The 12,583-nt window shown below is 44.4% G+C and overlaps 1 protein-coding gene across 1 annotated transcript; it reads right to left on the reverse strand.

Annotated features, from left to right (window-relative positions):
* Nucleotides 1-482: 482 nt before the first annotated feature.
* cacng7b (calcium channel, voltage-dependent, gamma subunit 7b) lies at nt 483-12,066 on the reverse strand. The gene is made up of 6 exons (XM_037455214.2): nt 11,847-12,066; nt 8,175-8,370; nt 7,735-7,821; nt 6,937-7,077; nt 4,697-4,842; nt 483-4,143 (listed from the first exon to the last, which is right to left on the reverse strand). The coding sequence occupies exons 1-6, from the start codon at nt 11,847-11,849 to the stop codon at nt 3,694-3,696; spliced, it is 1,023 nt and encodes a 340-aa protein (XP_037311111.1). The 5' UTR covers nt 11,850-12,066; the 3' UTR covers nt 483-3,693.
* Between the last annotated feature and the right edge of the window lie 517 nt (nt 12,067-12,583).

A 12,583-nucleotide genomic window follows, 5' to 3' on the forward strand; every position in this document is an offset into this window, starting at 1 on the left:
CACATACACATACACACACACTATTACAGAAAAGTAGCCACATAGCAACCACAAGTCACAATTTATCCATGATTTGTTTAGACCAGCAGTCAGGCTTTATTCAACAGGAGACACACACACACACACACACACACACACACACACAGGAAACTCTCATTCCTATGAGTCAGACTCGTTTTAGTTTTTATTGACCTTTGGATGTTTGATGATTGATGTTTGACTTCCTAATGCAACACCTCTGATTCTTTCTCTTACACACAGTCACACACTATAATTTACTATTTGCTGCTTCAGCATCTTGCTGAAATATGTTTATTTCTCTGTTACATTTCAGATTGTATTTTCTTTTTCTCTACTTAATTGATCTCTTGTTGATTAGAAACAGCAAAAAGGCTATTGCTCAAAATGTGTCGCGCGCTTTCCCTCAATCTACTCCCTTTAAGAACTTGACCAAAATAAGTAATTAATTTACAAACAATGAGTCTTCTACAAACCAGATTTTAATTGGAATTTTCACTTCCCTTTAAGTTAACTTATCATAAATTACAATTCATTATTTATTTTTTTTATGCTTTTTCTTTAGGTGGGTTATGACAAACAATTACAAACCTTCATGCGTACACATGCCAACAAACACAGCCAGTCACGCACAAACGCTTACACACACACACACGGCACTGATCAATTGTTGCCTTCAGGCGGCGGTGGCTCGCTGTGACTGAGGGAGCCTGGTTCACATCCAGTGGTTCACCGCAGTGCAGTGCTCACTCACATAGTTCATCACAGAGACCAGATTAGAAAACACTCTTTATCATGTTATTATTAGAGCATGCTCATTACAGTTCACATTAATATGAAGGCTTATCTTCATCTTGTCACGTAAACCCTTAAAGAAATTAACAAAACGTTGATGAAACAATTAACAACCAATATTATAAAGGTATAAATTCAGAAGCAGATAACCAGAGGGAGGGGACAGGTTGAAATGAACCCAGGTTTGAAGTTTATTTTCCAACATGGATCTTAATCACAGCCGCTATTGAATTATGTAACTCAAGATCATAAAGCAACAGTTCCACTGAAGCATTTGTTTTACTGCTTTTTTTCATGTGCAATAAGTCCACAGTTTCTGCAGAGGCAAGCACAGCTACACCCTTTTATGTAATGCTATATGTCACGTAAAGGCAAATAGAAAAGCTGGGGGTAGTAGAGAGGGAGAAACCAAGAGGTACAGGGAGGAATAGGGAAAGAGCTGCTGCAGTTTAAGAGGCAGCGAACGACTATCAAATGGTTCTATGAATAATGGAAATAAGTGAATCAAAGAGTTGTCCACAGTCACAAAGGTCATGTTGGGGTCATCAATAGTCAAAAAGGATGCAAAGGTGGATTCAAACAAGCAGGTTTTATCTAGATCTTGATCTTCTTCAACAGCTACTGCTCAGGTGCCCTTGAGCAAGGCACTTAACCCCTTAACTTTAAAGGCTGAACTATCAACAGAAGGCTGTAGTTACACTGGGCTTCACGTAGGTACCAATCTGTGCCAATGTGAGAAGAAAGAACAGGGCCGTGAGGAAGCCTGCATGAGGCTGCAGCACGGAGATATCTCCAGCATCTCACTTCCTATTCAACCCTGGAAGTGTGAGACACTTTCATCACACACATCCTCTGTGTGTTTCCCTCTCTCCAGCATCGCAGTGATGATGAAAACCAGCCATCACACAACTGCACAATGGTTTAATTCTCATTACAGAGACATATCGCATCGATGTGTCCCTGTGCATGATGTGCCTTAAAAACAACTATTCTTCTATTTTTGATACGCAGGTCCTGCTTTTCTGTCCAAGATTGCTACTCTGCATGGTTTAGATACTGTACAGTATTTAAGAGTGACTTGACTTGAACTTTAAGTTTCTAAAGCATCTGAAAATATATTTATACAAAATAAAACACAACATGTGCATGACAGAGTAGGCTCAAATGTGTTATACTGCTATAATGTGATGTTAAAGGATCAGTCCGTCAAAATAATTAATCAGCACTATTTTGAAAGTACATTAATAACTTTTGTCATTTTCAAAGCAAAATATAATGAGTTTCTTTGACGTCTTTGCTCGAAAACATTAGTTTTTGGACTATTGGTTGAAAAAAACAGACAAATTAAATAAATAGCGTTGAGCCATGGAACGTTACGCTGGCCGTTTTTTCACTGTTTTCAGAATTTCCACGGGTCAAACAATAAATATATAGAGTAATAAGGCAATCATGAAAATAATTTGATCCAGTCCTAATCAAGAGAACTCAATATCACGTTTTCATGTAAACACAAACCTTCAGATACTCGAGAAATCTTTAGCACAATGCAACGTCACCAATGGAAACCAAATATATTGGAATTAAAGAACAGCCTTTACTTTGTCCACAAGAGCTTGCGTTTCATAAACAGTGATATTGTCCTTTGAGCCTCAATTGTAATTGTTATTAATGCTTTCATCTGTGAGTTTTCCCGATGTTTAAACAGCACTGTAAAATACTTCTAACCAGTCTTTGAAGAATGCGTCTTGTTCAATGTGCTCTGTGCTGCACCATCAACTGACACACAACAGGGCCCAACAAGTAGTGATCAGGGGCCCCTTCTGATCCAAGGTCAGTGCTGAACAGTGGCCAGAAGAGGGCATCAGACCGCCTCATCCGTGTCGGGTGAGTCCTCCTCCTCCTCCTCATCCTCTTCCTCCCCATCGCTGCAGCGGTGGTTGTAGTGCGCTTTTTGCAGTCTTCATCCAAAGCAGAATGAGTCAGACATTTTCTAAATGTGACTTGTGCCTAAGCTTCATTCACAATCTACAACAGCTACAAGTCCCTGTGTGCAGTTTTATATACATTTATATATATATATATATATACATTTAGAAATTTGTATCTTAATCAAATATGTAAAACAAACGTTAGATTTTCTCCTTATGATATATCAGTCCACAGTTTTTTTTTTTTTACAAATATTAACAGCATTCACATACAGTGTTCCTATTTCAGAACTGCTCTATTGTTACCTAATACCTTTTAACTTTTAATATAATAATATTAACAATAATAATATTACTTTGAGAAAATGTGAGTTCTGAAACTGGATTGATGAAGTAAGAAATTCAGATAAGACCAGAATATATTTAACCTTATTTACCTTTTGGTATAAGGTATGTAGTCTGTGTATTTTATGAATTATGTATGTATAAAAATGTGCATCCTCAGTCTTTGTGATCAGGCTTTTGCATTGTACATTTCTCGATGCATACAAATCTCCTGCAGCACTGCAGTATCTTCGTGCTGTGCCGCAGCCCCTCGCTCTCCCTCCCTTGCATCTCCTCTGTCACTAAACCTAACCTCTATCTAAAGTCTTAATCACTTTTTTACCTCTTCCCATCATGCCAAACTGAATTCCTTTTTTCCAATCTTCAGTTCTTTTTCATTTTCTCCGTCCATCGCATTTTCTGGCATACCTCGATAATCCCGTTAAAATCTCCACCCCCCCTCTTTGTCCTCGGTTGATTTTATTCTGTGTGACCACCTCTCTCTTCACCAAACCTCACATGATCTGTGCTCCAAACTCAGATTTTACTCTCATTCACATCTAAATGTACGGCCTACGTGATTCTAAGGAGCCAGTGTCTCTCCTTCCCTACCTAGTGCTCTCTCTTCCTAACAGGGGGAGGCGCTCATGTGCATGTGAGTGTGATAGTGAGGAGGGGGCGCGGGCGACGGGGGCATGGCCATGGGAAGGACCTGGCCTTGGGGATGTGAGGCGTGCGACCTGGTGAGCGTGTGTGTGGAGGGGTAGCCGGCAGACTGCGGGGGCATTTGGTAACTCCCTGCGGAAGAAGACCCAGAAGGCGGGCTGCCCTGCCCCTGGAGGCTGCTCTTGGGGGGCACCGGGGGAGCCTGGTTCAGCTGGATGGAGATGTCGCTGGAGGCTTCGGAGGTGCTGCGGCCCCGCTTCGGTGGGGGCCAGGACGATTCGGGGTGGAGGAACTGACCGCTGTAGTCGCTGCTCTCGGACAGGCGGGGGCGGTAGAGCGCAGGGTGGGGTCGGTACATCTCTTCCTCTGCGTAGCGCTTCATGAAGAGATAGACTGACATCACCCCGGCCCCCTGAGACATGGAGTGGGAGAAGGAAGCAGGATGAGAGATGGGGGGGGGGGAGATGCCACAGTGAGGGAGGGACTTAAATACGTAAATAAATTCAGAGAGTTCAGAGAAAAATAATACATTTTCAAAGAAGTACTTCCCAGTGATGGCTGGGGAAATTACATTAGAAGTGGCTGACAGGGCAGAAGTGTTAATAGGAAATGTATGTGAGTAGAAAAGGGGAAAGTATTAGCTTTTGATGCTAAAAAGCTGAGTGTGCAGGTTATTTAAAGAGCATATATAACAGATTGAAAGGGAAAGAATGGCAAAAAGAGGAGAAATGAGTGTGTAGAACAGATGGTGCCAAAGGATAGGAGAGAGGAGGGGAGGAGGGGAGGAGGGGAGGAGGGGAAGAGGCTAGTCCACTGCATCACAATAAGAGCACGGCTGATGCTGATGATGATGGGAAGAGAGTGTATGTGTGTGTGTGTGTGTGTGTGTGTGTGTGCAGATGATTGACATTTCTTCCCACAAAAGAAAACACAAACACACAAACACACACAGAGCCCAGACCGACCTCTTTGAGTAAGAAGGAGGAGGCAGCAAATGCGAAGGACCATCCATAATGGTAGTTGAAGAACTGCTCGGGCTCCCTGGGCCGGTTCATCACCTCATCGTTAATACTGGAGATGTAGAGCACCAGGCCGACCACCAGACTGAGGCCTGCATGCAGCACATCAACAAGGACACAGGGTTAGAGAGTCAGATGCAGTTATATACATATTATATATCACATAAATATTACGTACATATGTATATTACAGAGCGCAGTTGGTATTTTGCGGCCTCTTGTTTGTCCTTTTGTTGTTTCCTATGTCTCTTTGTATTGGGAAGGACTTTGTGTTTTAAGTGTGGTTTAAGTTAGAAAGCACTTTTATTAAAAACTGCTTCCAGCCACTGTTGACTTTATCAATATTTAACCACACAAAATGCCTTTATTAAGTATAATAAGGTGTATTGAAACATTTTCTCTTTATGGTGTTTAACAACATAATGGTGGCATACTGTTCTCTGAAAACATAAATTCTGTTTGTGATTAGTGATTTAATTTCTACTTAATGGGGTTGACTACAAATTTAAAATATTTAATTGTATTTCCTTTACTAATCCTGAGAGTACCTTGAAGTACCTTCAATTTAATTGTCATATTGTTATTTGATTACTGACTAAGTTTGCACAATTGTCATTTGCTCTTTTGAAAATAGCAATAAAGTTATGTAAAAAAATAAAGAGGGGTGGGGGTACGCCGAAAGTAGAAGTGGCTTTTTAAGACTATTTGGTTGTTACATTCAGCATCCACTCTAAACATCACTGTGTTACAGGAATAATGATGGTTTGGAAACCAGAATAAGCTTTCAATGATTCTTTTCAGCCAGAAGCAACACATTCAACATTAAAACCCTTTCCTCCAAGAACACAGAAATGTTAAATGCATGAGATACAACATATGGCCAACATTGAAGAATCAATATTAGATATTAATAAGAAAGTAGCGTGCTATAAGCGGCCAAATGAGTATTTTTAGCCTTCCCTGCCAGATTCAAATGTTCCAACCGGCTGTTAAGCAGTTATGTCCTTCACAGGGAAACATCCTGTTTAAGAGGCTGTGCAGTCCATTTAAAATTAAGAAAGAAAAAACTGAAAATGCAGAAACCATGCTGCTGCCAATCCTGCAGTCAAAGCACATCGTTATCTAAATAAGTAATATCATAAAAATTGAGAGTGCACACTAGGTAGATGAAGGAAACAAAAAGTTGGTGAGACAAAAAGAAGAAGAAATCGATTAACCAGCATAGCAAGAGAGGAATATAAACCTCGGACCACGTTCGAACAGCTGTGGCTTCTTGCTATGACTTCTGCGACATCAATCACAACATGTCCGACTCTTAACTCCAACATTTACCAACCGCAGAGGCCCTGAATGCAGCACAACGGGCTCACGACACTCACATCCACAGTGACTAAGAATACTGAGGCGGTGTAATCTGAACGAAGGAGTCAGTAGGAAATGAGAGGAAGGAGAGTGACTAGGAGGAGGGAGGTGTGGCAGAGGCTGGGAGGAAGGAGGCAGAGGGAGGAGGGGTGAGGAGGGAAGGCAGGGCGAAGGCAGTGTTTAGAGAGAGGGGCTCAGTGCAGCAGGATACATAACCGCTGAACAGCAATCCGACACACTTGCCCCTTATTATCCCCCTATTAAGAAAAAACACTGCGACACTTCCAGCACGGGCCCTAAACATTACATAACCCCGGTTACATAAAAGATATTTAGTCCGCTCCACCCTTCCTCAGCGGGTCGCCGCTTCGGCAGAGTTTCTGGAGCCGTCTGATGCTCCTTCTCAAACGCGTCAAGGGAAACGGCCTCCGGAGAACGCGAGCTCCCAATTTGGCACCTGACAGTCTTTTCAAACCGGGAGGACGAGCACCGGGAGCACCAGAGCCACCTGCTGTTCAACAGGGTGAATTACACTAATGCAGAAAATGAATGACGAGCGGCCCGCTCGTGGGCTACTGTGGGAGTGTGGCATGGTCAGGATTTCGCGCGCAGTCGTCGGCGCGCAATCACAAATTCTCTCGTGACGCATGTTTAATTCCAAAGTCAGAAGAGCGGGACCCTGATCTAGTCACCTGTTCGGATGACAGCCTTACACACCTGCATCACACGCTAAAAATAGAGCCGTGATGGAGAGGGCTGCTGTAATCAATCAACGGAGTGAAGGTGTGGTGACGGCGGGGACACATGAGTAATGGGTTCCTCGCCTGAGAGGATGAAGAAGATGCCGGACACAAAGGCCAGGATGGTGCGCTGCGGCCGGATGTGCCCGATGTTACTGATGACGAAGGCCGTGAAGACGAAGAGCAGCGACACCATCGGGAAGGGCGTGGCTGTCCGCACCATCTCTGTGGGGAGGAGAGGTCACCGCGTTAGCAAAGCGGACGCAGCGCGCCCTTAAACGGCCGGGAGAGCGGCGGCGGCGGCTCTGCAGTTCACAAAAGACGAGTTAAGGCGATCAGAGGAGGTGAAACCTGCGACGTGCCGCCCGCTGAGTGAAGTGGAGAGGCCGCGACAGTCCTCACTTAACTAGGAGGATTGGAAACGACGTGACTTTATTACAGCCGTCTGCTCGTCTCTTTGTAAATGTCTATCTCGTGAAGCGTCTTGTTGCTCTTTAGCTATGGGAAACAGAGTTATGATGCACACATGTCAAAATGAACCTGTAACCCAAACCCTGACAACAGATAAAGACACAATGAATGCATTACAACAATGTATTTTATCCGATTACTGTTAGAGAACCAAGGCTGCAATGATTAGTCTTTAAATATATAATTTTGTCTGAGTGTCAGTCCAAAACCCCAAATACAAATTCAGAGGCTTACTGTGATAAAAGACAGAACAAGAAAAGCCTCACAAAGTCTATTTTTGCTTTAATCGATAATGAAATTCAAGTTGAATCTCGGGTTAATTTTCTATCAATCCAATATTGTTTAATTATGTTCAAATTCCAGTACCCATCAATGCAGCTCCTCTCATAATGTGCACTGTGTTTTACTCACTGAGGATATTTGCTGTGTTTTCCGTGGTGATCTCTATATCTGGTTCAGTGAAGTACTCCGATGCAACACATCTCCCGTTTTCTGCTCCTGAGAGGAAACACACACACACACACACATAGAGGGAAATGTTGGGGTTTGCTTTCAAAGCCAGTGATGCATGAGAACGCCCCCCCTCCCTCCAAAAAAAAAAGAGAAAGGAACATCTGTGGGTCCCTGCAGTCCTGCTCAGGTAACAATCATGTTTTGTGACAGCAATGATTCTGGAGGCCAGAAGCTCGCTTTCTCTCTCTCTTCTCCCCCCTTTGCTGCTCCCTCACTCGGCTGCTTTATCTGCTCCTGTGTATTTGTCATTGAGATGCAGTGGACTCTCTGGCTGTGCACACATTCTCCGGTCATCCTTTCCTTTTTTTTTATTTGAATACTTTGTCGCGTCTTCTCACCGGCCACGAAGCAAACTCTCCAGAGGCCCGAATGCAGCGCCATCTTCACCTCCATGCTTTGGTTCTGCTGCAGGATGATGCCCTCCACCATGATCAGCCAGTAGTCCGTGGACACGGCCACCCCCACCAGGAGCAGGCCGCAGGCTCCAAACACCGTGGACAGGATGGTCAGCGCACGGCTACTGCACGAGCTCATCTGGAAGGGACGAGGAAGGGAGGGGCGTTAGGGGAGGAGAGTCGTTTGCATGGTGGGGGGTAGGGGGGGTCGGCGAGGCAGGAGGTCACAAGAGCGGGGAAACACCAAGGTATAAATTGGACGTGCACACACGCAAGCAGCTACTGGGCCATCTCCCCGTCCCGCCGCGTTACCGCTATAGAAGAGTTAGTGACACGTCGAGGGGCGACCAATCCCGTTGAAGGTCAGAGAGGAGCCGGTGCAACAGATGATGACTTCACGGTGAATCACTGAACTTAGGAGAGGACTTTAAAAAAAGAAAAGAAGAAGAAAAAAAGAGTGATGGATCTTAAACACACACACAGACACACGCAAGTGAGGAGAGGGAGGAGATGGAGGAGAGGGAGGAGATGGAGGAGATGGAGGAGATGATGGAGGAGAGGGAGGAGATGGAGGAGATGATGGAGGAGAGGGAGGAGAGGGAGGAGATGGAGGAGATGGAGAAGAGGGAGGGAAGGGAGGAGATGGAGGAGAGGGAGGAGATGTAGAAGAGGGAGGGAAGGGAGGGAAGGGAGGGAAGGGAGGGAAGGGAGGAGATGGAGGAGAGGGAGGAGAGGGAGGAGAGGTACTGTGTGACTCACACATGCTTTTTATGTGACTTCTGTTCTGGTTGACTGGGAAAGACTTCACTGCAAATCCATTGAGCGTGCTGTCTGTGTGCATTTATTTCTCTGCATGTGTGTGTGTGTGTGGTGTGTGTGAGTGAAGGTAAAATCCTGTGCCTAATTTGGAGCTGACCTCATGTCCTCATTTTAAAGGGGTTAGTTCGCTCTTGCTTTGATTATTTTCAGACTTTCTCTCTGGTTTTGGAACATACATAACGTTTACATCTTAATCGTGATTATTGATTTGTGTTACTTATACAACTTTTATTATTGCACTACCCATTACTAGCTAAAAGTATGGGACCACCTTTAGTTATTTCAAGAGGGGTCTTGACCCACAACAATCTCTCATTTGCTGAATATGTGCTGCTGTGAGTATCACACTGTATCTACTGCCTTTATCTACGTTACAGGCCATTACAGGTCACTTCATCCAGGTGTAAAAAAACACCCCATCAGTGGTCCAACGTGTCCCGGGAAAACTCACCGACATCATTACACAACAGTGCACCGCTTTGCGGACGAAATGGAGCCTTTGCACGATATTTGATATCTTCTTTTGTCCGGGTGTGTCCGGTTCATAACTACTTCCCCCTCTTGTTCTGACTGTAGCTGACAGGAGTGAAATCAGACTGCTGATGTAACAAAGCTGCTGCTTCAAGATTTGAAAAGATTCCTGTGCGTATCACTCGTGAGCTGAGTCGTTATTTGCACACTTCTGGCCTGTTTGACTGTGATTCATGAACATGTTCAGATGGCTGCAGATGACCAGGTCTTTTCTTTGTAATTTGTGGTATCATTCTCTGTTATTTTTACAAGTGTATGGTAAAAGTACATCATGTTTTAGTAGACTAATTAATTCCACTGACCAATCACCACACTTAAAAGCACTTTCCTAGTACCATAGACATGATAAACCTTTTATTTTCCTCATGTTTTTTTCTTTTGACAAGCCTTTGGGCCTCTGAAAAGCAGACTTATACTAGATTCAGTCATTCTTCTAGGGAATAAACTCTTAAAGATTAAGCTCGGGCCTCATCTTATCTGGAAAGCCATTGTGGTGAGACGGATCCAAAATGATAAGTTGCTCTAGTTTCTCTGCAGCAGCGGGATATACAGACCTTCTGTTGTTAACAGCAGAGCTGGCTGGTTGTAAAGGGTATACGCAGCACAGAAATCCCCAGAAGAATGACATGTTTGGGCATGTTGAGGTTGAGAGACGCACGGAATTGTTTTTTTTTTGGGGGGGGTGGGGGGCGGCGGATGACCAACCACTCTTGTTGCTCAAGGATATCAAGGAATTCCTAACTCTCATACCAACGTTTCTTTCTCCGTGTATTTATTTTTCTCCTTTAATCAGCGGCGAGGCGTGAGTCATTTGGCGGGAATAGCTGTGGTCTCTGCTGCTGCTGCTGACTGTAGCACAGAGGTTTAGCCATGTGACTGGGAGAGTTTCAGGTAGTCTCCGTAAAATAAAAAAAAACAGATGACGTACGAATCAACTGGAAGCACACAGAAGAGGAGAGGAAGGGGGGAGGGGGGGTTGAGAAGAGCAGAGAGGGGGTGGGGGGGGGGTGGCAATGAACAATCACACCTTCCAGCAGCGGGAGGATGTGCCAAAGTGATCAGCAATGAGTGAGAATCCATCGGAGTTGCAACCGGGCAGAAATGAGTGGATGTGCCGGCGTGGTCCCCTCCAGACTTGTTCAGCACCACGGACGGCAGCATCTTCTCTCTCATAGACATCACACAGAAAACACTTTGGGACTCAAATAAGAGGGAAAAGCCCATGTGTTGTCCTCATTCTGGTCCTCATTCTGTTGCAGCTCGTGGAGAAATAACCAGTATAGACTTAACATTGAATGAAAAACTAAATTCACTGTTAGATTTGTGATGACAATCCCATTTTAGCGCTGTGAGACAGGCCCCTCAGCTCCCTCACCCCAGGAAGTAATGAGCCAATTGAATTGGTTAGATAGGAGCCACAACGGGGGAGAAAAGGGGTTTAATTCTCTCCAATCTGTCACATCTACGGACTGACATCACCTCACAGGAAAGAAAGACACCGAGAGAAAGAGGGAGTGATGGGCGAGGTGAAAAGACATGGAGACGTGCCGAAAAGAAGCAGAGAGAGGAGGACGAAACTATGTAGAGAGAGAGAGAGAAAGAGAGAGAGAGTCTCTGAGGCGGGAAGAGCGGGAATACATTTAGCAGATTTAGGTTAGGGAGGGAAAGACCTTGGCCCAAAAAACTGAAGGAGTACCCAACATGGAAGGGAACGCGTGCTAAACTCACCAACCACGACTCAAAACAATCTGCCCGAGTGGAGGGTGGAATCAGTCATTGGAGAGAGACATGACTTCAGAAACGAGTAAACTGGACATCGTGACTCATGGGTGGGTTTGCTCTCGGAGCATTTCAGCTGCGCAGCCACACACACACACACACACACACACACACACACACACACACACACACACACACACACACACACACGCACACACACGCACACTGTCACACACACACACACACACACACACTCACACGCGGAGTTTGGAGATGATAAACACAGAGCACGGAACATGTGAGCGAAATGACGACTCCAGGCTTCCATGTGACATTTAGCCTGACTGTGGTATTTTAGAAAAAAGATGTGTCTTTACGCACAACACGACAGGAGCACGCGTTATGAATGCAGCGCCCCCCCCCTTCACACACAATAATAAACACGCATACATCTTAAAAGACCGAGTCGGGTTGAAAAAAAAAATGCGTCTTCGTTTCAATCACACCCAAAAAACCAACATCCTATAGTTATTTAAAAATACTCACCATGCCACGAGAGTCGTGCGCAGACGTCAGTAAGAACCCTCACACCAGGGAGGCTTGGTGGGCTCCGGTCCCTCTCTCCTGTGTGGTTTGGGTTAAGCCCCGTTACCCATCCTCCAAAATCGCTCACTCTCTTTCACTCAGTGTGTCCCAGGCACTGCGGTGGATTGGTTCAGCAAGCAGCTACTTTGGCTACAACAGAGACACCGCGCGAGCAGGAGGGAGAGAGAGAGGGAGGGAGGGAGAGAGAGAGAGAGAGAGAGAGAGGGGAGGGGTCATGTTAAACTACTGTTTCTTATCCTTTATATTATTTTTATTTCATTCACTTCCATTGTAGGCGTAACGCAGTTTGATAATGTTGTGTTATTATTTAGTTAAACCAATAAAAAAAAAAATTGATATTATAGTTCTTATTTACCTTTGCAATTTTGTCTTATAATTGGACAAACATCTTACAAGGAACATGCTCCTGTCACATATTATATCTTATTTCATTATTATTATTTAGCTTTTATTGAAAACCTCATAGGCTTCTGGCAATAGGCAGTACTGCTTGCTTAATAAGGTCATGTGATTAAAGCATCGTTCAATATGAATCATATGCCAACTTGAATTAAATTTACAGAAGATTAACAGCATTTTGTGTCAAATATAAGTGGATAACACAGTAACTCACCTGCCCTTCAGCTTCAGTCGCTGCGGTTTATTCAAGATCTTTTAAACACTTCACCCCACATTAT

Source organism: Pungitius pungitius, chromosome 11 (genome assembly GCF_949316345.1).
Source record: "Pungitius pungitius chromosome 11, fPunPun2.1, whole genome shotgun sequence".
In the NCBI taxonomy this organism is placed as follows: domain Eukaryota; kingdom Metazoa; phylum Chordata; class Actinopteri; order Perciformes; family Gasterosteidae; genus Pungitius; species Pungitius pungitius.

Coding starts and splice junctions, on each gene's coding strand:
- cacng7b (XM_037455214.2), bottom strand. Junction 7,822..8,174: donor GAGAGTTTGCTTCGTGGCCG/GTGAGAAGACGC, acceptor GTTTCCTCTCAG/GAGCAGAAAACGGGAGATGT. Junction 7,078..7,734: donor AAACACAGCAAATATCCTCA/GTGAGTAAAACA, acceptor TCCTCCCCACAG/AGATGGTGCGGACAGCCACG.